The sequence below is a fragment of the Podarcis liolepis genome (genome assembly GCF_965112155.1).
Source record: "Podarcis liolepis genome assembly, chromosome: 9".
In the NCBI taxonomy this organism is placed as follows: Eukaryota; Metazoa; Chordata; class Lepidosauria; order Squamata; family Lacertidae; genus Podarcis; species Podarcis liolepis.
Window position 1 is genome coordinate 26,017,881 of NC_139564.1, and position 22,295 is coordinate 26,040,175.

The following is a 22,295-nucleotide window of genomic DNA, read 5'->3' on the forward strand; positions in this document are numbered from 1 at the left end:
CTGGGGCCTCGCCTTCCTCATTCCTTTGTCTCTCCTGTTTGTGTTATGACTGCCACGTGGCATTTTATGGTACAGCAGAGGAGAGGCAGCTTATGTTGTGAGTTTATGCACAATCTTTCATTGCCATTCAATTGTCTTTGGTTGGTTAATGCTACGAACAGCATCTTATTATATAATATCCAAATCCTTTTACAAAAGCTCCTTCAAAAATTTGATAGGGGTATTGAGGGTTCTGACCATTTGCCCAGAAGCATTTAAAGCAAATAATGCAGTTGCCTGATCCTGTACCAGATATAAGAGATCAGATCAAACGTTATACTGCTGATATATATACTTTTTTACCCCTTACCTATGCACGTGTTATGTATTTATTGTATCCCTTTGTTCATATCAATCTCTGATTTATTTTGATTGGAAAGGGACTACTCAGTGACTGATGCAAACTGGAAAAAACACAATTTTTTAGTTTACTTAATATCCATACTCTGGTTTCCCGATAGAAAACGAAGTGGCTTGTAACAGAAATACAAATGCAGCAAAACCCAAACAATCAGAACACATTTTTTTTATTTTGAAAAATAATCTCCCACCTAGTTCTCAAGGCTGCTAGCAAACATTATTAGAAGCAGACTGAAAGAAACACAAACCTTAAAAAAAAACCAAATTAAACTCATGTTAATAAGTTAACAGAGGGACGAGGGTGGCTCTGTGGATAAAACCTCAGTGCCTAGGACTTGCTGATCGTATGATCGGCGGTTTGAATCCCCGCGGCGGGGTGAGCTCCCGTCGTTCAGTCCCAGCTCCTGCCTACCTAGCAGTTTGAAAGCACCCCTAAGTACAAGTAGATAAATAGGTACCGCTTTATAGCGGGAAGGTGAATGGCATTTCTGTGTGCCGTGCTGGTGCTGGCTCACCAGCTGCAGCTTCGTCACGCTGGCCACTTGACCCGGAAGTGTCTTCGGACGGCGCCAGCTCACGGCCTCTTGAGCGAGATGAGCGCGCAACCCTAGAGTCGGACAAGACTGGCCCGTACGGGCAGGGGTACCTTTACCTTTACCTTAATAAGTTAACAATATCCAGCTCTTTTTTTAAAAAATTATAGGTTCAAACAAAAAACAAAACAACCTTGCCACAGAACCGAGCAAAATAATGGAAGAGTTGCATTTTAATTTGGTATAGAAGGTTACCACAAGGTCTTTGGCACCTCATGACTGATCAATGCTGGCTCCTTCTACTGTGACTGGCCTGGGAAAACTCTAGCCTGCCAGAACTATTCACCTGGCTCCCAACACTCCCCTGAAGCAAACGCCCTTCCTTACAGTTTTGTTTCCTTTTAATAATAGTTGCTTTATTTACAACTATACAAGTAGGACATAAGTAGAGGCAAACAGCAGGTGCTCCTGGTTCCACATATCAGACCCACAGAGAATCTTATATTGCTTTCATCTTTCAGCTACTTCACAGCGTCGCCTCTGAATTTCAGTCTCACCTTGTGCTAAATTGCTATTCTGAATGTTAACCTTCTCTCATGTGTGTGTAGCTTTTGTCTCCGTTGTGGCGTAATGGGCATGAGGGTCATGTCTTCCGTGCTTTTCAGCAGATCTGCACCGATTGGTGGGGAGGTGGGCCAGGCCTATTTTTCATTCCCATTTGGGTAGGGGAGGTTTAACAGCAACACTGTTCAGTGTCAGCTGAGGAGCAGTGGGTGAGTTTCATCCTCCCCCCATGCACGTTGGGCATGGGAACTGGGTTTTCCTTCCTTCTCAGCTCATCATCGGAGAAGAGAAATCTTACTTAAAGGCCTATGGGAGTACTTGGGTCATCACGAACCAGCTACAATTCCATCTATTTCATTCCTAGCATTAAAGTACAGCATGAGGAAATGGGGGAAAATACACGGATCCTAAAAAAGTAAAATCACAAAATCAGGTCAGGCTAAAATTAGCTCTACTGACAATTCTAGTCACCATATTTCACATATTTCCCCAACATGTAGTGAAGAAAAATGTTCCATAATTAAGCAGCCAGCTGTTGAAAATATTTGTCATTCATGTGCCGTCTTACCTGTCAACTGTTTTGATAATATCAATGGGCACTATTACACTATGGGCACCCAGAAACATGTGATCACGGAGCCCCAAAAGTTGTGTTTTGGGGCAAAATGTGTGGGATCATGACCTCAAAAATAAACATTTTGAGGCTCTGTGATCTTCCTGGATTCTAAGGTAAAAACATTAGAGGGTATGCTTGCTGTTTTATATTTTTGATTAGTACTGCATTTTAAAGTTCTGGCTTCAGACTTTGAAATCCTAAGTGTTTTAAGTCTCAGGTAACTAAGGACTATCTGCTTCTGTACAAGCCATCTATTAAGATCATCCTCAGAGCCCTTCTTCAAGTTATTCCTGCCTTCAGAGGCAAAGATGATGGTGAATGAAGATAGGGCCTTTTCAGTTGTGCTGCTACAAGTTTTGAAATGCTGTCCATAGGGTGTCTTGCCTGGCTCCAAGTCTGATCCTTTTCAAGGACATCTGAAGACATGCCCTGCCCCCCAACTTGAAGCTTCCAGGTTTTTAATTTTAATTCTGTACCAATACTGTCTGGCAGTTCTTCTGTTTTACAGTTGTATTCCCCCCTTTTGAAATACAAATTATTGTATTTACATTTTTGTACACTGCACTAAGAAGTGCTTTTTGACAGAAGAGCAGGATATAAATTTCCCCAGTAAATAAATAGTATAGGAGAAACAGGTGAGTGCAGTCATTCATAAAGGGGGACATGGCATAATCACCTCTCAGATTAGAAAAATATTTAGCATCAGGTGGAGTGGGGAAAACAATTTTGAGACTGCAAAGTCAGGTTATTATACCGATTTTGGTTTTCTTAAATAACAATAAGGAAATGTTATCCGTGGTGCTAACATTGCAAAAGCATAAAGACTCCCCGTTCTCTGGAAGCTGCAAATGCCATCTCATTGTTTCCGCAGAAATACTCCTAGTCTGCCCAACTTTTCTCTAGCAACAAGTTGTGATCTGAAAGCCCATGGAAATTGAAACTGGCTGTACTTCTGCATTTTTTTTAAATAAAAGGCCTGCTTAGAAGTCCGCTGTCTGCTGACATGGGAAAAAAATGTGGCTTGAAAATAAGGTTGACCGGTGACATCCAGAGAGTCATCACTGGGAGATATAACTGGTTCAAGAATAAGGGGAGAGGGTCATTGAGAGGAGGAGAATTCAGGATTGTAAGTGCAATGTGTGTGTGTGTGTTATATCTTCTTGCCTATGGGGGTCCAATGTAGAGCCCACACTTTGCAGGCAGAGGGTCCCAGGTTGTGATCCGCAGCACCTTCAGCATGGGCCAGGAAAGACCATGAAATCTGGAGCACTGTTTACAAGGCATAGAATGCCAGGGCTGCATTACCTGATAGGGAATCTTCTGGGCTTAGCCCTGTGAAGACTCGTACAAGAAAAAGACCTGCTATTTTGACTACCTCAACTTAATATATAGACCTCAAAATATATGCCAGCCACGTGTGTTTAAGAATATAATACCTGCAGCACAACATGTCTAAGCACATAAGCCCAAGGGATTCCAATAAGGTGTCCCAAAATACGATAATAGACATTTCAGTAATTTCTCTACCCACATTGAAAAATTCAAGGAAATTGCTGCATCTTGGGCAAACCTTAAGTCCATAGATGTAAATGGGCTTATTCATGCTTAACTCTAGAGAATATCAGGCCATAATAGTGCTTAATAAATGTTAAAACAACAAAGGGAATAATACACACAAGTTACCGGTATTTATTTAAAAGATTTATATGCTGCTTAATATTTTAAGTCGTAGGCCTAGTTGCACATGCTTCTTACTGTTGAAAACATGTCTTGAGATTTCACCTGTCATGATATTTAGCAAAGAGATATAATTCATTTCACTCTTAAAACGAAAAAGAAGTCAAGGGAAAAATAAAGATATCAATAGTACTTTCAGGAATATTTTTTCTTGTCAGAAAGTATCCCACACCAGGTGTCTTGTTACTATAGCAATTATCACTTGACGTGTGATCAATATGGTAATTATAGGGTGCCAAAGACTCCATTCACTTGTATTTTTGAAAAGATGGGGGTAAGTTTGATCCCTCAGTGTGTTTGAGACAAGTGATGCCCCCATATCATATGGCAGAAAAGGATACTCTGAGTTTATAGGTTTTATTTTAACACTGTAGACCTTGCATGGAATTTGCCTTTCATATATCTTCATTCCAGCACATTTGTTATTCCTGTCTGCATTTGATTGTCAGCTGGACAGTGTAGAATTTTTCATAGTGCGTATATGTACATTTTTACTCCATGACAGCCTTGATACACTGAGTAATATACTTAAAGTGTAACCTGTAACAGAATATTGCAGCATATACTCATTCTTTAACAGTAACACTTCCATTCAGAGTTCTGGCTTGTGAGCCATGTTCTCCTCTCAGATACTCTAAGCTGTAAGTGCTTAAATTTAGTCATAACTTGTTTCCTCTCTCTGCTCACCATTTAATCCCCCCCCCCCCCGTGGATGCTCAACATTCACTGGCACAATTCTTTTGCAATGGTAGTCTCTTAGGAAAAAAATGAAAAATATATATACAGCAGTTCTGTTTGTGGTGCTGTCCAGTGTCTTGGTGCTGATATGCAAATAAGGGAAACTGAAAATATGCTACGCTTTTTTGTAAGATTGCTTATAGTACTGAATAGAATCAAATAATATATAAATAAACTTTTAAAGAATGGGTTTTGTTTTATCACACCCGTGTTGAAGCTATGCTGAATAGGATGGATCCAAGGAAAATTATTTTGTGCTAGCCTTTTTAGATGCAAATTATTATTAATTTAATTGAATGTGATGTGTGTTTTTAAATGAGTATGAAAACATTATCTAGCATAACTTCCAGCTTCTCTTCTCTGTTCCCCGCTCCCCCACCTTGAGGCATTCCTACAGAGATGTACATATTTTTCAGTTGGTGGAATATGCTTAAGTGGAGGGTTATGTGAAATCTTAAACTTAAATGTGCCTTGAAATTCCAGTTAGAATTTGGCTTAGCATTTGATTTATGTTCATTTCAGAGCATATATGATGTGCTTTTGTTCCATTTGAATTGCTAGTAATAGATGTAAATTAGCAATATGTACTGAATTAAAATGTAAGCTCATTATAATAAACAGTTTATGAATCATCAAGCCAGTAACCAAATATCACTACACTGGAAGGGAGGTCCAGCTTGAGGCTTTGGAGGTCTGAGTATGTGACATATGGTACAACTAAGGATTAAGGTGATTTTGTAGCTCTAGTGAGTTGTGAAATAATTGAGTATTTAGTGCTTGTTATCTCAAGGCCTGCTGCCTTGCTCCTACATTGTCAACTGAGACCTCAATTGGACAAATTCTTGGAGAACGTTGCTGTTGTTTTTATTTGCATACTGTTTAATATCAAAATAAACTTCCAAGTAATTTACAACATATAAAAGCCAGTTACACAAAGATTAAATATAAATATCCACAATTAAACTGCACAATAAAATCATTCAAAATACAGCAATTGAAACAGGGTATTTAGACAGAAAGATCAAGGGATAGCCTTTGTGAACAGATGCATCTTCAAAAGCCGGCAGAATGCCAATACAGATGGGGCCTCTCATACATCATATATCAGTAGGGAGTGCATTCTGTAGCATTATAGCATTCTGTAGACAAAAGGCTTATCTCGTGCAGCATCTTATTTCCCATAGTGACCAATCAGAAGCTGGACATGACCATGGGCATATTAACTCATTCCTGTTCTTGTGCTTCAGAGACTGGTTTCAGAGATATGCTGCCTCTGATTTGGATGTATTGTATAAACACCTTGACTAGTAGCCATTATCACATTGACCACTATGGGAAAGACTATGCTCGGATAGTTAGGCCTTTGGTCAAACTTACTATGTTTAGTTGCTGATCCAGGATATGTGGAATGCTCTCCCCAGGTAGATTCGCCTGGTGCCTTCATTATACAGTGGTACCTCAGGTTACATACGCTTCAGGTTACACACTCCACTAACCCAGAAATAGTACCTCGGGTTAAGAACTTTGCTTCAGGATGAGAACAGAAATCGTGCTCCGGTGGCACGGCGGCAGCGGGAGGCCCCATTAGCTAAAGTGGTGCTTTAGGTTAAGAACAGTTTCAGGATAAGAATGGACCTCCGGAACAAATAAAGTACTTAACCCGAGGTACCACTGTACACCTCTAGGCACCGGACAAAAACATCCCTCTTTAACCAGGCCTTTTGCTGATTTACATCCAATGCCCTTTTAAAATATGTTGGGGGAGGGTTTTTGGGTTATTTTTTGTCTTTATTTTTATTGTGTATTTCGTGTTTTTATGGTGTGCTTTTATCCTGTGAACCTCCTCGAGACCTGCAGGTATAGAGGGTATACAAATTTAACAATAGTAGTAGTAGTAATAATAATAATAATAATATCACAGAGAACATAATTGTTGATGTCTTCCATCACCCAGTATGGAGATTAAATTCAGACACATTCTCAGAAAAGGTGAGTGAATGATATTTCTTCACACAATGGCTACTAACTTAGATGACTTTAAAAACATTAGTGGAATCTGCCTTTCCTTACTAGTCATGATAGCCATATAGAAGGACAGTTGCTGAGGAGTAACAGTGGAGATGGATGATTGTCTGCATGCCCAGGTTTTGGAATTCCTGAAAGTACAGTGGTACCTTGGGTTGCAGACGCTTCAGGTTACAGACACTTCAGGTTACAGACTCCGCTAACCCAGAAATAGTACTTCGGGTTAAGAACTTTGCTTCAAGATGAGAACAGAAATCATGTGACGGCAGCAGGAGGCCCCATTAACTAAAGTGGTACCTCAGGTTAAGAACAGCTTCAGGTTAAGAACGGATCTCCAGAACGAATTAAGTTGTTAACCCGAGGTACCACTGTATATTGTTTCTTTTTCTTTTTCTTTTTTACCACTGTATATTGTTGACTACTGTGAAAAGCACAGGACTCCTCCTTACATTATAAGGGAATCCAGCTGGTTTTAAAAGACCAGGTAGCAATATCTGACTTTTGATTCACTGTTCCTCAAGCTTTCTTTTCGCACAGCTTCTACTGTAAAGGAATTTCAACAAGAGCAGTGTGTAGTGTACTGTGCATTATTCCTGCCTACCTATCTGTGTCTCAATTACTGACTCTTCCTGTAATGTACTTGTTGAAAGCATGGGCATTGCTCCTGGGATTCTTACATAATAGCTTGTAGAAGTACTGATTTCCTAGATCCTTACAGTCTCACTTTGGGCTTCTCCCCTTTGGGAGCAAAATAATCTAAATCACCATTTTCTTGAAGATGCAATTAAAAATAAGTGTCTTATCCTGCTTACACTCCTCCCAGCCTGATTATTTGATTAATTTGCTGATAAAATGAAGTTGGTCTCTGGCATTCCATGATTTGCACTATTCAATTGTTGTTTTCTTATCAGTCCTGGGCAGCTGCAGCCTCAGGGTTTGGTTCAAAGCAACCAGCAGAACTCTCTTGGTAAGAGAAGTTCATGGAAGTCCCAGATGACCATAATTCTAGACAATTCATTAGCTGGAAAAGAATTAGTTAATATGATGAGAATTCTTTCCAATATCCAGTGCAAAGTGATTAACAAAATTGTAGCTATGTGAATTTTGAGGATGTGAAATTTACATTTATTCATAAGAGTCTGCTCTTTTCATGATAGCATCTATCACAGCAGCAGTCTGACACCTAAAAGAACAGAACACAAAACTATTGTAGTCTGGGTTCAATGGAGCAGTGATCAGAAGTCTGATATTTTCATAATGTTCCTTCTAAAGTTTAAAAAATGACATTTCAATAAAATATGAAATAAGCCAAATTTGCATAAAGCCTCACTTGGTAGATGAAATAGCCATGCAATATTTTCCATGTGGTTGTGTGCCTATTTAATTACAAAGTCAGAATCAGTGGATAGTTCATATTGATGACTAAGGGAATCAATTTAACCTAAAGGCAGGCCAGGCAGGCTAGTTGAAAAATACATTATTCAAGCATAAACTGATTAATAGGCATATAAATAGTTCATTTGTGTAACACATCTCCACCAACACCATCTGTATTGCTTCAAATAATTGTATTGATAAGTAAGAAATATTGTTATTTTGGAGAAAATATTCAAAACTAATGGTGCAATCCTGTATATGTCTACTTGGAAAGTAAGCCCCACTGGGTGCAATGAGGCTTACTCCGAGGTAAGGGAGTTTATGATTGCAGCCTCAATGAGAGATGGAAATCATTTTACTATTTATAATCCAGTATTGGACCAGAAGTGAGAGCTGGACCATAAAGAAGGCTGATCGCCGAAGAATTGATGGTTTTGAAGTATGGTGCTGGAGGAGACTCTTGAGAGTCCCATGGACTGCAAGAAGATCAAACGTATCCATTCTTAAGGAAATCAGCCCTGAGTGGTCACTGGAAGGACAGATCGTGAAGCTGAGGCTCCAATACTTTGGCCACCTCATGAGAAGAGAAGACTCCCTGGAAAAGACCCTGATGTTGGGAAAGATTGAGGGCACAAGGAGAAGGGGACGACAGAGGACGAGATGGTTGGACAGTGTTGTTGAAGCCACAAACATGAGTCTGACCAAACTGCGGGAGGCAGTGGAAGACAGGAGTGCCTGGCGTGCTCTGGTCCATGGGGTCACGAAGAGTCGGACACGACTAAACGACTAAACAACAACAACACAATTGGACCAGATGTGCCTTTCATTAAGGTGTCACATTTGCTGATTTAATTTGTTTAATTTAATTGTTCTGGATCGTAAGTTCCTTGGGTTTGTCTTTGGTTTATGTGATATATAAACATCATCTTAATCCTGTGCTGAATTGTGATTCACAAGCATAGATGAAAATAGAGATAAGTGTGTCCTTGAAGCAAAATCAATAAAACAGTTGCTTCTGCATTTGACTGCGTGTGCAGCATCCTATCATGGCAGCTGTTTTTCATCTGATCTACTTCAATCCTGTAGTGTGGAGCTTTAATGAACAAAGTTTGAATAAAAATATAGATTCCTGAAAATTTTAATTCGCCTCAAGTGAATCGCCACCAACTTTGGTTGCTTTAAATAAGAACTAGACCGAATTCGTGGAGGAGAAAGCTATCAATAATGGCTACTAGCCATGATGGCTCTTTCCTATCCCCCACAGTTGGAGGCACTGTGCCTCTAAATATCATTTTCTGGGAATTACAAGAGGGAAAAGTGCTGTGACACTCAGGTCCTCTTTGCATGTTTCCCATAGGCATCTGGTTGGGCAACTAGGATGGGCCTTTGACCTGATGCAGCACAGCTGTTCTTATGTTCTAAGTCCTGAATCAAAGTTCCAAGTCTTGAAGCAAAGACAAACAACCTGGGGAACAGGGCTTTTTTTTTTCCAGGGGAACTCAGTTCTGGCACCTCTCAGGTGGGTGCCATTGCCATTAAAAGAGAACAAGGGAGGCATTCATGGTGAGTTCTGACTATTCTTTTAAAAAATATTTAGGGGTACTCTCATTTTCCTACTCATATTGAAATACTGCCCCTTAATGAGGCCAAACTTGGATTCACAAAATATTTAGGGCAATGCATACCCCTGTGTCACCCTAGAAAAAAGCACTGGTTCTGACACCTCTTTTTCTAGAATAAAAACACTGGGAAACAGTGTGTATGTGTGTGTGTGTGTGTGTGTGTGTGAGAGAGAGAGAGAGAGAGAGAGAGAGAGAGAGAGAATGAATAAGGGAGGGAGAGAAAGAAATGGAAATATTTACATGCACAAAAAGAAGAAAAAATCAAATGAATTAAAAATCAAGTGATGAAAAGTAACTGCGACAAGAGCTTTTGCTCTGTTTCACTTGATGAAAATGCATTGATCTCCCATTCTGTAGTTGTGCAGTGTCCTGACATATTACTAGAAGATGATAGGAGTCTGATGAGTAAAAGCAATGGAGAATTGTGCCATTAGCAAGTTAACAGCTTGATCTCCGTACCCTGTGGTTTCCAACGGCCTCCCATGCATGAAGTGTGACAGCTTGTACAGCAATTTGCCAGGAAATGCTTTGCACTCAGAGACATGGACAGCAGTCCACAAACTGAAATCGGCAAATTAATTGTAGTAATATTCTTTTAAAATTCCTTTTGCCTTAACAAACACTGGGACCACCAAATCCTTCCCACTTGGGGCCTCAGAGCCATCTGCTGACTGTTATAATCTCAGGCAGACTGGCAGCTGAAGACAAATGAGAGATAATTGACTCATACATCATCTTTCAGTTTTATTTTAGGTTACCTGGGCTGAATAAGGCTGCAGAGTTGACCATTCTTGTGATCCCATAGGTGTAGCTCAGCCATTAAATGTCTGGTTTTCTATTTTCCTCGACTTTGCTGCTTTATGGTATCATAGAAATAAAGCTGTTGATGGAGATTAATGCATTGGCTTTTGTAAAACAAGAAACAGCAGTTAAGGCTAATTAGTGTGATGTACTTCAGTGAGTTTCCACATGTACAAATATTACTCTGTACATTTAATGTTTGTCAGAATATGATTTTTAGACTTTAGTCCTTTTATGAATTGTCAAGGAATATGCTTGGTTTTTCCAAAGGCGATATTGTCAACCACACACGACAAAAATAAATAGTAAATACTCAGTATCATTACTTGCCAGGACTTCCTTATAATACCATTATAATACCGTTATAATATAATGTTAATTTAAGAAGTTCATGGAGGGAAACTTTTCTGGCCCTGTTCTCCCACTTTAGTTGCCTGGAAAGCCTCACAGAAGGTTCAATGGACTTTTCTGAACAATGTGCATTGGGGTCCATAACAGTTTCAGTTTCAGTTAGTTTTTGCTTTCAAAGATACATATTTGCCAATCCTTGCTCTGGAATACTTTCTGTAGAAATCACATTAATCACATGACGGTTATGGATACCATGAAGTGGACAGAACCTTCTGAATGACATTCTTTATTTGGTTTTTGTCCACCCAATTGTCTCTAAATAATTACATTCTAGAATAGGAGTGGCTAGTCTGCAATCACAGTCTGATTTCATGTGAGTGATGGGGGGAGAGAAATAAGGTGTGACTTTACTCCATACCTACCTGTACAGGTCTGTGACCCCTGACAGGTTACCCCTCAGGAAATGCAGTGCCTTCCGTACCTTGTAGCTTTTCGATAAATACTTCTCTTGGATGTGCTGTTTCTCAAACCAGCTTCCATACAATTTGAAAACGCAAGGCATGATTCCATTGTGGTGTAAACAGTTCAGGAAGCTTTTGCGCATGTGCTGCTGATGGTGCATGCAAAAATGAAAGTGTCAGTCACTAAGAGTTTAACATGGGAAAATAAATCATTGTGTGAAGACATCCCCACACCTGCTCGAGTGGGAAAAGCAGTGGAAGAAACTGACTTGTAAATGCTGTGTGTGTTTGTGCGTTAGAGACAGAGAGAGAGATGACTTCGCATCATTGGACATCTACACAGATGGAACTCTTGGTCAACTGGGTTTCCCAACTGGTTTCACCACTGAAATCAATGGGAAAGTTATTGCAAATACGGGAGCACAATCTGCACCTCAGAATTCCCTTGTATAGAAGAAGTTCCTGTATCAAACTGTGCAAATACATGGAGGTTAGATCCGTAGGTTCTAATGGTGTGTACCTTCCTTGAAGGAAAGGCCTTCCAACAGAAGGGGACTTTTCAGTCCTGGTTTTTCTATATGAATTGGGTCAGATTGCAGCATTTAGGGAATCACTCATCTTGTTTTGTTTATCGTGTGCAGTGCGTGCTTTAATTAAACTTTCTAATGAAAACAATAAACTAGTAATAATCAGAGAAAAATGGAAGGTCTGTTTTCCATAGTCATTTGTTTTCCTTTGAGGAAGGGAAGAGCTTATAATTGTGAAATGTCTGCTTTCTAAAGGACTTGGAAGCCCAAAGCAAAAGAATTATCCAGATTTTGCTCTAATTTTAGTAAAATCTGTATTTCACAGTGACACTGGGGGAAATTGCCTAATAATTTTACCAGTCAGTAAATGGGAGGAAGACAAAGCAAATCCTTATGTATTATATTTTTCAGGAATTACAGAAGTTGGCACAGTGACCTAATTAACATTTCACAGATTTGTAAGAAGGCACTCCTGAGCAGATAATACAGATAGGCGTGTGTGTGTAGCAGATATATATATCTGATATCTGAGCATCTATAATAATAGTAATAACAATAACAATAATTAATAAAAATAAATTTCCCACCCATCCTTCACTCTCAGGTCTCAGGGCAAGCTACATCAATACAAAAATGCAAGAATAACATCAGTTAAAACAATCTACAGTCAAAAGTATAGGGTAGATCCTAAAAAACGTGTCTCTGTGTGTGTGTTTATACTAACTAGGTCATTGTACTTGTTTCCTAAATTCTATTCCGGATTCTGTGCATTCTGCTTAAGGGTTTTTCTACAGTTAAAGAGCCAAGATTCTGTGATAATTGGTTAAATCAGATTTAACAATGCAGTCAGATAAACAGTTGTGGTAGCTGCTGCCATAGCAACATCATCGCGCTCACCCGCTCTGTGCCTGCGTCTTCTTTCCTCCGTCCTACCCTCCCCCTCCCTGCTCACACACCCCTCCTCCTCTCCAGCAAGTGACACATTTGCTAATGCTCTGTGTGTTTGAGAGGGTTTAATGGCAACGCTCTTTGCATTGAAGACTATTCAAAATGATGAATGAGGAAGCAGCTCAGAAGAGTGATGGTGGAGAGAAGTATAATGGAAGTAATCAGAGGAAGAAAAGACCCAAGAAGGTAATGTAAACGGACACAGCAATATGTGTATATGTGTTGTGTGTGTGGAGCAATAAGACAGTAGTAGTCCTCTGAAGTCTTAAGAATGAAGGTGTATGGATCACCTTTTCTGTGTTTACTCTGTGGAAGACCATATTGCCTGTTACTGTTTGCTTAATATTCTGAAAACATTAAGAAGTAGTAGTGTCTTAGTCACTAAGGCATTGTGGTATGTAGAAGCTACATGTCTAGGGTGTGAAGGTTGTAGTAGGAATGTGTTATCCACTGCTGATATCTAGGTAATTTGGCGATAAGGAAATGCTTTGGATTTTCTTTTTTGGAGTGTCTTGAAATGGTAGACAAACCTAATGTTAATCTGAATGGACAGTGACTGAAGGGCTCTTTTAAAAAGCACACAGCTGCCTGTTTTGTTGAATTACTATTGACTTTGTTATGCCTTGCTGTATTGGTTTCATTGCATGCTATTCCTCCTTTAAAAAAACAGATTAAAGTGTTAGATTGTGGCAAGAGGAATAGTGTAGGTGGACATGGCACTGGCTTTATTTCTTGTGGATGTGTGAATTGGGATTTATATCCTTTAGCTACCTTTAGCTGAGATTTCTCTTTTCATTCAAATGAAAGGTGTGAAACTACAAAAACCACCAACAACAACCCTGAGTTTCCTTTTCCCAGATGCCTGTAGCAACCAGATACTTGCAATACCCTGCTGCTAATGTGAAAGCGATGGAGGGCAACATAAAATACACAGCCACACCCAGCTTTTTGGCCAGGCTTTCTAAAGGTTTTCTGAGCTGCAACCCTATGCATTTTTACTCAGAAGTAAGTCCCACTTTTCCAAGGAAAGAATGCATAGGATTTGAACCCCCAGGTCTTAAAAATAATCTTCTCACTTGGAAGTAGTTTCCTCAAAACAAATTATTTTGAAACCAGTTTCATTTAAAAAATGGGAGCCAACATGCACGTGCAAACCCCCCCCCCACATTGAAAAATTACTTCTATGGAAATATTATCACGCTGTCTGTTGTTCTCTTTCTCTCACTTTTTAATACCTTACTACAAGAGTAGCTCCTGTGAAAAATATCTTAGTTCTTAGGTATCCTTGGGGATACAGCAATGAAAGAGCTGCTATGCTTTGTAAGAAGCTGTGTAGCCCAAGGGGGAAAATGCAGCAAATGTTCAGCGATGCATCTTGCAGTCATCTGTTGTAAACTTGAGTAGAATTTACATGATGCTGTAATATAGCTTTCCAAAAGATAAGCCTCTGTATTTTTAGAAACTCGATAATATGTGTTCCATACAACAGAGATGAAAGAAAGCAGACCTGCCAAAGGTATTTGAAGTATGGAGAATTATCTTTCTTTGGTAGTGTGTATATGTTTTAATAAATTTAGGCTGCAATCCTGCACCCAGTGAGTAAAATCCATTGAACTTAATAGGAATTAATTCTGAAGAAATGTATAGGATTGCTCTGTGAGGATATGTCCTGATCCAGCTGATGGAAAAATTTTGATAAAAAGTTAAAACTTGGTGACTCCACTTTTCTGTGGATTGCCTTAGTGTGCAATGTTTGATTTAGGTTGGGTTTCATACCTAGGCAAAAGGGAAGAGCCATTTACCTCTGTTTGTCCCAAATTAAAGGGCCATATATGTATAATGCATATAAATCTCTACTTGCAAAAAAAATTGATCCAGTCTGTCTGGAAACCCAATTTCCTACTCTTCTTAAGTCTCCTTCAGACCCCAAAATCTGAAAGACCACCTCCTTCCCTACAGACCCTCTTGGGAGTTAAGATTGACAGAGGGAGCCCTCTTAGTATTTCATTCTTCCTCCAAAGTTTGGAGGGGCTGGTGGCTTATGAGAGGGCAGGGGTGCCAGCTCCTGGGGACCATGCCCTTTTGGACCCCTCCTATACTTTCAGGCTGGGGGCCAGCACCCCCTCCTCCATGTTCAGAAGGCACAGAAGTGAGTCAAAGAGCTGACTGTGGCTTGGCTCCAGTGTCTGGCTCCTTCCCCTCCACAGGTCAAAGCAGCCTCCTGCTGGTGGTGGCACCAAGAGGAGATGGAGAAGGAGCCACTGGCCATTGAATCCACACGGCTGACATGTTCAACTCTGCCCTAGGCTCCTCCCGACATCCTAATGTTGTGTGCAAGATGCCAGGACATCACACATGTGTCATTGCCACCTGCCTTCGACCTCCCAAACTGGCACATCTGGGACAGAGGGCATTGTCTATGGCAGCTCCTAAGCTATAGAATTCCGTTCTCACAGAGGCATGTCTGACACTTCCATTGTATAGAGTCTGCCATATGCTGAAGATGCCCTTTGACACCCGAGATACATAGGGTATCCACAACTTTTACTCAGAATGTGTCTACTCTGAGTAAAACTTAATTGCATACCACCTATGTATTTTTAGGACCCGCTCTATTCTTCAGAATGTAAATTGTACTGATTTTAATCTTGTGCTTTTATATTGTCGTAACTCACCCTGGGCATTTATGGCTAAGAAAGCCAAATAAGAATGATGATAGCCAAGTAGAAAAAATCTTCTGGAACTCACCTTTAGCCTGTCACCATACACCTGGTGCTGGCTTTCCTGTATGCTGATGGGATTTCTGTAGTAGGGTGCCTTTTCTACTCATGGAGGAGGCTCCCCATATGATTAGGAACCAGAGAAGATCATGAGTAGGGCAGATTCTTGTGGAAGTGCTGCTTTGCATGCAGAGGGTCTCAGGTTCAACTCCCAATCTCTGGGAGTGTCTCTTGCCTAAAATCCCAGAGACCTTTTGCCAGTAAGGGCAGACACTGTTGAGCTAGATGGACCAGATAGTCCTAGTAGAAGTCAGGATTCCACATTCCTATAACACAGGTTTTAAGGACAGCTGCAATTAGATTAGGGTGGTCCTTAAACAGACAAGGTAGTGTTATAGAACTGTAATGATTAAGTGATCTTTTCATTTTCGCTATTAATTCTAAGCTTACAACTTCATTGTTGACATATATGGATCTATTTCTCAGTTTAAACTCAACTGGCCTGCTCTAATATATTCCGTTCTTTTGTCATCAAAATGAATTCCCAGAGGAGTAATTAAAGTTGTATCCAAATACGCTGACAAAACAACTCCTTTCTTTCGTATCAGATCTCTTAAAATTACCATTAACAGTAGCCCCAGCATAAGTTTGATAGAAAGGACCTTGAGCCTGGAGGTGACGCTTCTCTCAAGAATGCAAAGAACACAAAATGAAGGAAATTTTGGCAATAAATTTCTAGGTGAGTTGATGTCTTCATAGGCATAGCAATAAAAATGCCTGGCATCTTGATCTAAAAACATATAATCAGAAAGATTTGCCAATGAAACCAGTTGCCTGGGTTTGAGCGGTTTGAAGCTGCCTTAAATCATATCAGCCCATGTCTCATCCACCAGTCACCCCATCAAAAGGAAAAAGGCACCCATACCAGCCACCGCCATGCTCACAGATCAAAATTCTACGCACTTTTCAGAACAGATTGGGGGCTGGGTTCCTGTCCTGGCACCCAGTGCAGGCATGTTTAAGGGGAACGTTCAATGTGGAAGAGACTGAGTCAGGAACTGAGGAGGAAGAACAAATATTCCCTTATGCGCTGTGGAGTTTTGAGGGGACACTTACCTGTGACCTTTAGTGGGCACCATAGGAGGCACTGATGGATGCAGCAGGAACCTCTGGGTGTTGCATTGATGGTCCCTTGTATATTTTATGTAGAACTTTTATGCTTTTGCAAAGAAACAATATACATTGTAAAGGAAAATGTGTGCTCAAATCCTTGGCTGCAAGCTGAAATGCTGAGTACATCCGTGCCATAGAAAATAACTCTTCTTTCTATTAAAGTGTTTGGAAATTCCATAGTTTCCTTAACGTCTGGAAAATATTAATAGAGTTTCCAGGAACGCATCTACACAACATTCTCTTTTCCTAGTATTATTAAAGAACCATAAAATATTTATTGTATAATGAACAAATGGAGTAGCTACATTTTGTAAAGAAACCAAAAACCAAATCCAATGTTGCAGTTCTATTTCCTATGATAAAAATAAGTTACGCAGTCTCCTTTCCTGGGATTAGACCTACTTATCACACTATCCCTAGAGGCTAACATGTGCTATTGCTACATTAACCACAAAATGGTATTCCGTAATCCAAGTGTTTATATGGGAATAATATTGGCCTACTCTTAATTCTTTTTTTTAAAAAAAATATCAAGTCAAGTTTGTATTGTATTAATATGCCTAAGGATGTGGGCTCTCCCAAAAAATAATTTGGGCTGGATAATAACTTAATTGTTTGTCATTATCTTGGCCACCCCCCTTCCACTCCCCTGTCACTTGTTAGGGTTGGGTCCCCAAATTTGAATGCTTTGTTTTGTAGGCTAAATTTAAGTATTAATGTTTCTAGGAATGGTTTGTGTGGTTGTTGTTGTTTTTTAAAAAACCCCACACTGGTGTATTATTATTTTTTTTTTAAAAAAAATTGCTTTTGCACCATTTTAACAAGTTTCCTTGAATCAGTATTTTGCCAATTGACCGGTTTGCTTATAAAGTGGGTACTAAACTTCCACTCTTGGTCTACCTTCTGAATTGAGTAGCATTGTTATGTTACTTTTGGTTTTAATTGCCCTCTGGACAGCTTCCCTCAAATATTCCTTTCCACAACACTAGGTTTCTTCAAATCAGGCAGTAGCTGTTAACACTATGCTTTGCTTGACTAGCTTTCTGGACCTCATTTACTTCGCCAGACAACCCCGTCTCCAAAGGTTAGTTCAAGGGGGGTGGCCAATGTATGTCATTTCCACCAATCTAAACACAATGCAAGCTTTAAGCGGGACCATATCCTCCTGGGTGAAGGAGACGCAGTAGAATAATAAAGAGAAGCATATGAAAGGGCTTGCTATAAATCTGAATAAGCAAATACAATGAAATAGAATCACAAGCCTTGCATTATTAAATCTTCATTCTGCAAGAGTTATGCAAAGGAGGAAAATGAAGGAAAGTACAACAGCATTTCATTAGGGGTTCAGGTTTAAGTACCCAAACATTTAAAGGACACTTAAGCCAAATTGGGCATTGGCTTTTGCCTGGCCTTCCATCTTATGATGTTTCTGGGTTCAGGGTGGCATAGCATACAACAAGATTGAGAGGTTTGTTTTTCTCCATCTTTAAGCCATAGGAAAGAGAATAGGCAGAGGTCAGGAGAGATGAGAACATCGGCTGGGGAAAGGAGGTCCATGACCCCGTAGTCCAAATAGGTGAACCACACATTTTCAAGGGATTCCTAGTACAGTATGCAAGTTCTTGGGCATTGGGAGGTCCACACTTGCTAAGTGAGATTAGTTACAAAATGATACTGTTTGCAAAGGGTACAAAGGCAAAAAGTTTGAGTGCTACAGCCCCTTATTGTTGTATTTTGATAACATAGTGTGAAGAACTCAGTCCTGCCTTCAACTCATGGCGTTGATCAACTTTTAAATTTTATTTCCTGGTGCTCAGCAGTGGAGGGCCAGGCGGTTGCTATTTTTAATTTCCAACAACGCCTCAGAGCAATGTGTTATCTGAGGCATTGTGAGCAACTGAAATGACGGTCACCCAGTGATCACTAGAGGAACAGTGCCACTGAGCAAGCCCACCAGGAGAGAATTAACATAGGATGTGACCCACCAATGGCCTTTGAGTTGGCTGGCCCTGACTGAACACTTTAAAACCTGATAGGCTGGTACAATAAACTTAGCCACTCATTTCATGTTTCTCTTTCAGATAGGTTGATCTACAGTGCAGCTAGTAATTACTGGCTTTTTAAAAGTTACACCTGGGCCTTTGAAGAACTTGGGTCTCTCGGGTCCTAAAGTCTTGCCAATGTGCTCACAGTGCACCGGTTGTATAATTTCAGGAAAGGCATGAAATAGCTCAATTGGGCCATTCAGTTGGGTCAATATATTTGGTCAGTATATTGTACAGTATTTATTAATGCCAAAATCTAAAATAGTTACATTGGAGGTGCTACAAGATGTCACTTTCTTTGTACATAACATATTGTTCCACCTGCTGGTTCTAGCCAGCCAGATTGGTCCAGGGTGCGTCATGTGTATGAAAGGAGAGAAAACTATCTCCTCAGATCATCTGCTTTGTGCGTCTGAGAGGAGTATTTTGTTTAAGTGAAAATAGAACAGTGACCAAGTGTTGAGAATAATTACTTTAGGCTTCAGTGAATTTTATCTAATTCTCCTAAAGTACTTTGCAATTAGCCAGCCTCCAAACCCTCAGATGTTTGGGAGCAATTGTGACATATTTAAGCAAGAGATTGAACCATGTGATTGTCTCAATGCCTGCATTTTAAGCAGCATCTTGGTTTTGGAATGTCATTGTTTGCCTCTCCTCAGTATAGGATCATTGTGTTTGGAAAACATAGGACTGAAAACGTAGTTGTAACGGGGAGCAGATGCTGTTGGTCAAGCTGCTTGCCATTGGTTTCCGCACTGCAATAGTTCTGACTGAGAAATGGCTGTAATAATTAAAGATGGTTATCTTGGAGCCATATGCCATTGAGTATAAAAAAGAACTCATGGAAAACTGATGTGATCCCTGAAAGCTAATATGAAGCCTATCTTAATAAGGGAGGGGGTAGAAATGCAGAGTGATAATCCCCAAAGAGAGAGAGAGAGAGAGAGAGAGAGAGAGAGAGAAGGTAATCTTGGTATTATCTCAAGAGAGAAAGATGGAGGGAAAGGCATTCTTGGCATTTTGATTTCCATACCTGGAAATACATTACAATAAACAATTAAGCAACTAATTTGTGAAAAACAGAGGAAATGATGAATGTAACGATGAATATAACAAGAATCTGGCAATTATTACACACACCCCAATTGTTTATTCAGCTCAGCTACTGCAATGTACTCTTTGTAGGGCTGTACTTAAAGATTGCCCAGAATATATAATAGCAGTAAAATTACCTTTAATCAACAAACATTTGACTCCGGTTTGTTTTATTTAGCCTGTGCTATTTTAGACATTTTCTGCTCCTGCTATTTAATGTTATTTGTATTCATTTTAAGCTAAAATATAAGTTAAAATAATAATTATAATTAAGTAGTATTATTTATTGAGCCTTTTTTTTTGAGAAATGATGGAACAATGAGAATTAAGAGCAGAAAAGGCACAGGGCCATTTAGAATCTTTCAAGGTTAATGTGCTCTTGCTGATGAGTGAAAATAATGATTGCATCATCATGAAATTGTGTGTGTGTGTGTGTGTGTGTGTGTGTGTGTGGACAGAATAGATATAAGAAAAAAATAAAATTGAGAGGGATTGCAGACACCCTAGGGGAGATAATTTACTGCTTGAACAGGTGTTGAGATGCTTTAGGGACAAGGTGTCTTCTTCGTGGTATGGGCTTAGCCTGGAGGACTCAACCCTACAATTTTAGGAGTCCTCATTTTTCAAGCTCAGTATGCTGAGAAGCTGGGGGCAGGGTGATTAATTAAAGAGATACTACAGAGTCTGAGAATCTGTGGCCAGTAGCAGAAGGAGGTGAATAGCAGATGCTCCTTATGGACTGAATTGTATAGAGTAGGGGCTGATATGTATAGATATGCTGGACTTTCAGAATTTTGACCTTCCGGTTTTATGATTTTTAACATAAAGAAGATGGTTACATGGCGCTAATGGCCACATAATATGTAGGGAAGTGTGTAATGCCAGCTTACATTTACTCCCCACCCCCATCTGTTCCTACTGCTCTGTCAGTATCTGTGAACTTCATTTCCCCGTCATGATAAGGACAACAGGAACTATCCTTTTCTGTGCATTTCCATGTGTTAAGCCAGCTTTGTAGGTGTCTCATTGTATGTCCAGATTGCTACTGTTGTGTCCTGAAAACCCATGGACTGAATCAGGGTGTGTCTAATCACAAGCTGGAAGCTTTGACAAAACTAGCCATGTGGGCACAAATCAATTGGAAAAAGTCAGTGTCTGTAACTTCAACACAAGCAAAAGGATCTTCTTGCGATGTGCTTTGTATAAATTTGAGTAAGCCTTGTTAATTTGACATAATGCCTGGTCCTGTCTTTAGTAAAGGCTTATGAAACATGGTATTCATATCTATGGGTAGCATGGCAGCAGCTTAAAATTCAAATTGCATCTGAACTATGTGTGCACTTCATGGGAATTTGAGCTGGTGAGGATGAATCAATGGATCAGGGTTTAGCACAGCATGAAAGACAATATACAGTAATGACACAGAAAAACCAAAAACAGCACAAAAGAATATTGGATATAGTATACATCACTTTTATGACTGGTGATTGCTGAAGTACAGACAGCTCCTGTAGCCACACACCAAGTACAGTGGTACCTCGGGTTACAGACACTTCAGGTTACAGACTCCGCTAACCCAGAAATAGTACCTCGGGTCAAGACCTTTGCTTCAGGATGAGAACAGAAATCGTGCGATGGCGGCGCGGTGACACCAGGAGGCCCCATTAGCTAAAGTGGTACCTCAGGTTAAGAACGGACCTACGGAACGAATTAAGTTCGTAACCTGAGGTACCACTGTATTTTAATATTCTCTTGAAATAAGGATGCAAAAGATCATGCAGTTTATTAATAAACACTATTTAGCTGAGCTAGGCTCCATTATTTTTTGCCAGGGTTCTTGGGCTCTAGTGGCTTTTGGGACATACCTATTCTTGACTGGATCATGTGTTATTTCTTCTGCATTTCATTTAGCTTTTAAAATTTACAAAGCACCCCAAACCCCTGGTGTGCAGCACTGGACTTTATGAAGTGGCAGAGCCCTTGCTGTAGCTGGAGCCCCTGTCAGTGCCATGAATCAGAGTAGAAAAGTTGGGTGGCAAGAGAATACTGTTTTCTTGCTATGCCTGCTCCAGCTCAAACTCAGAACCTGCTAGTAGCTGGACTGGCTGAGGGGAACCAGCCCAAGTCTGCTTCTTCTCTAGTCCTCATATGCTCTGTTTTGGGCGCATACTACGTACTGTGGCTACTGCAAGTGGGAATACCAACAGCATGGAGCTGTGTAGGACACATCTTTTCATATCTCTCCTCTCTAGCCCAGTGGCTAAGGGGCTTGGATTGCTCTGTTAGTCATTGTGTAAGGTAGTCTTCTGCAGTCTTCATTTATTTCCTGTAGTAATTCTAGGAAAGTGTTTTTTTATTATTTAGAAGTTGGTGTATCCCTGTGTTTGAATCCTATAAGACTGAATAGGGAAGTTAATTCATGCTGTTTAAGTGCTTATAGGATTCAAAAGTCGTCTTTAAAACCACTGAAGAAATGTCCACATTATGGCAACATTTTATATATTATAACATGCTAAAATGAGATTTTATGAGTGACTAGAAATCAAAGCATTGGAATATTGTC

The 22,295-nt window shown here is 39.9% G+C and overlaps 1 protein-coding gene across 15 annotated transcripts in view; it reads left to right on the forward strand.

Annotated features, from left to right (window-relative positions):
- ANK2 (ankyrin 2) overlaps window positions 1–22,295 on the forward strand; it is a 322,811-nt gene that overhangs the window by 99,366 nt on the left and 201,150 nt on the right. For 4 of the 15 annotated variants that reach the window (XM_083459165.1, XM_083459161.1, XM_083459173.1 and 1 more), the window contains exon 1: window positions 12,696–12,885. The exons of 6 other annotated variants lie outside the window; for them this stretch is intronic. In XM_083459165.1, the coding sequence (XP_083315291.1) occupies window positions 12,802–12,885 (84 nt within the window). In that variant the 5' untranslated portion in view covers window positions 12,696–12,801. Of the gene's footprint in view, window positions 1–12,690; window positions 12,886–22,295 lie in introns of those variants that run through there. 5 more of the 15 variants (XM_083459177.1, XM_083459179.1, XM_083459172.1 and 2 more) reach the window with 3 other exon arrangements.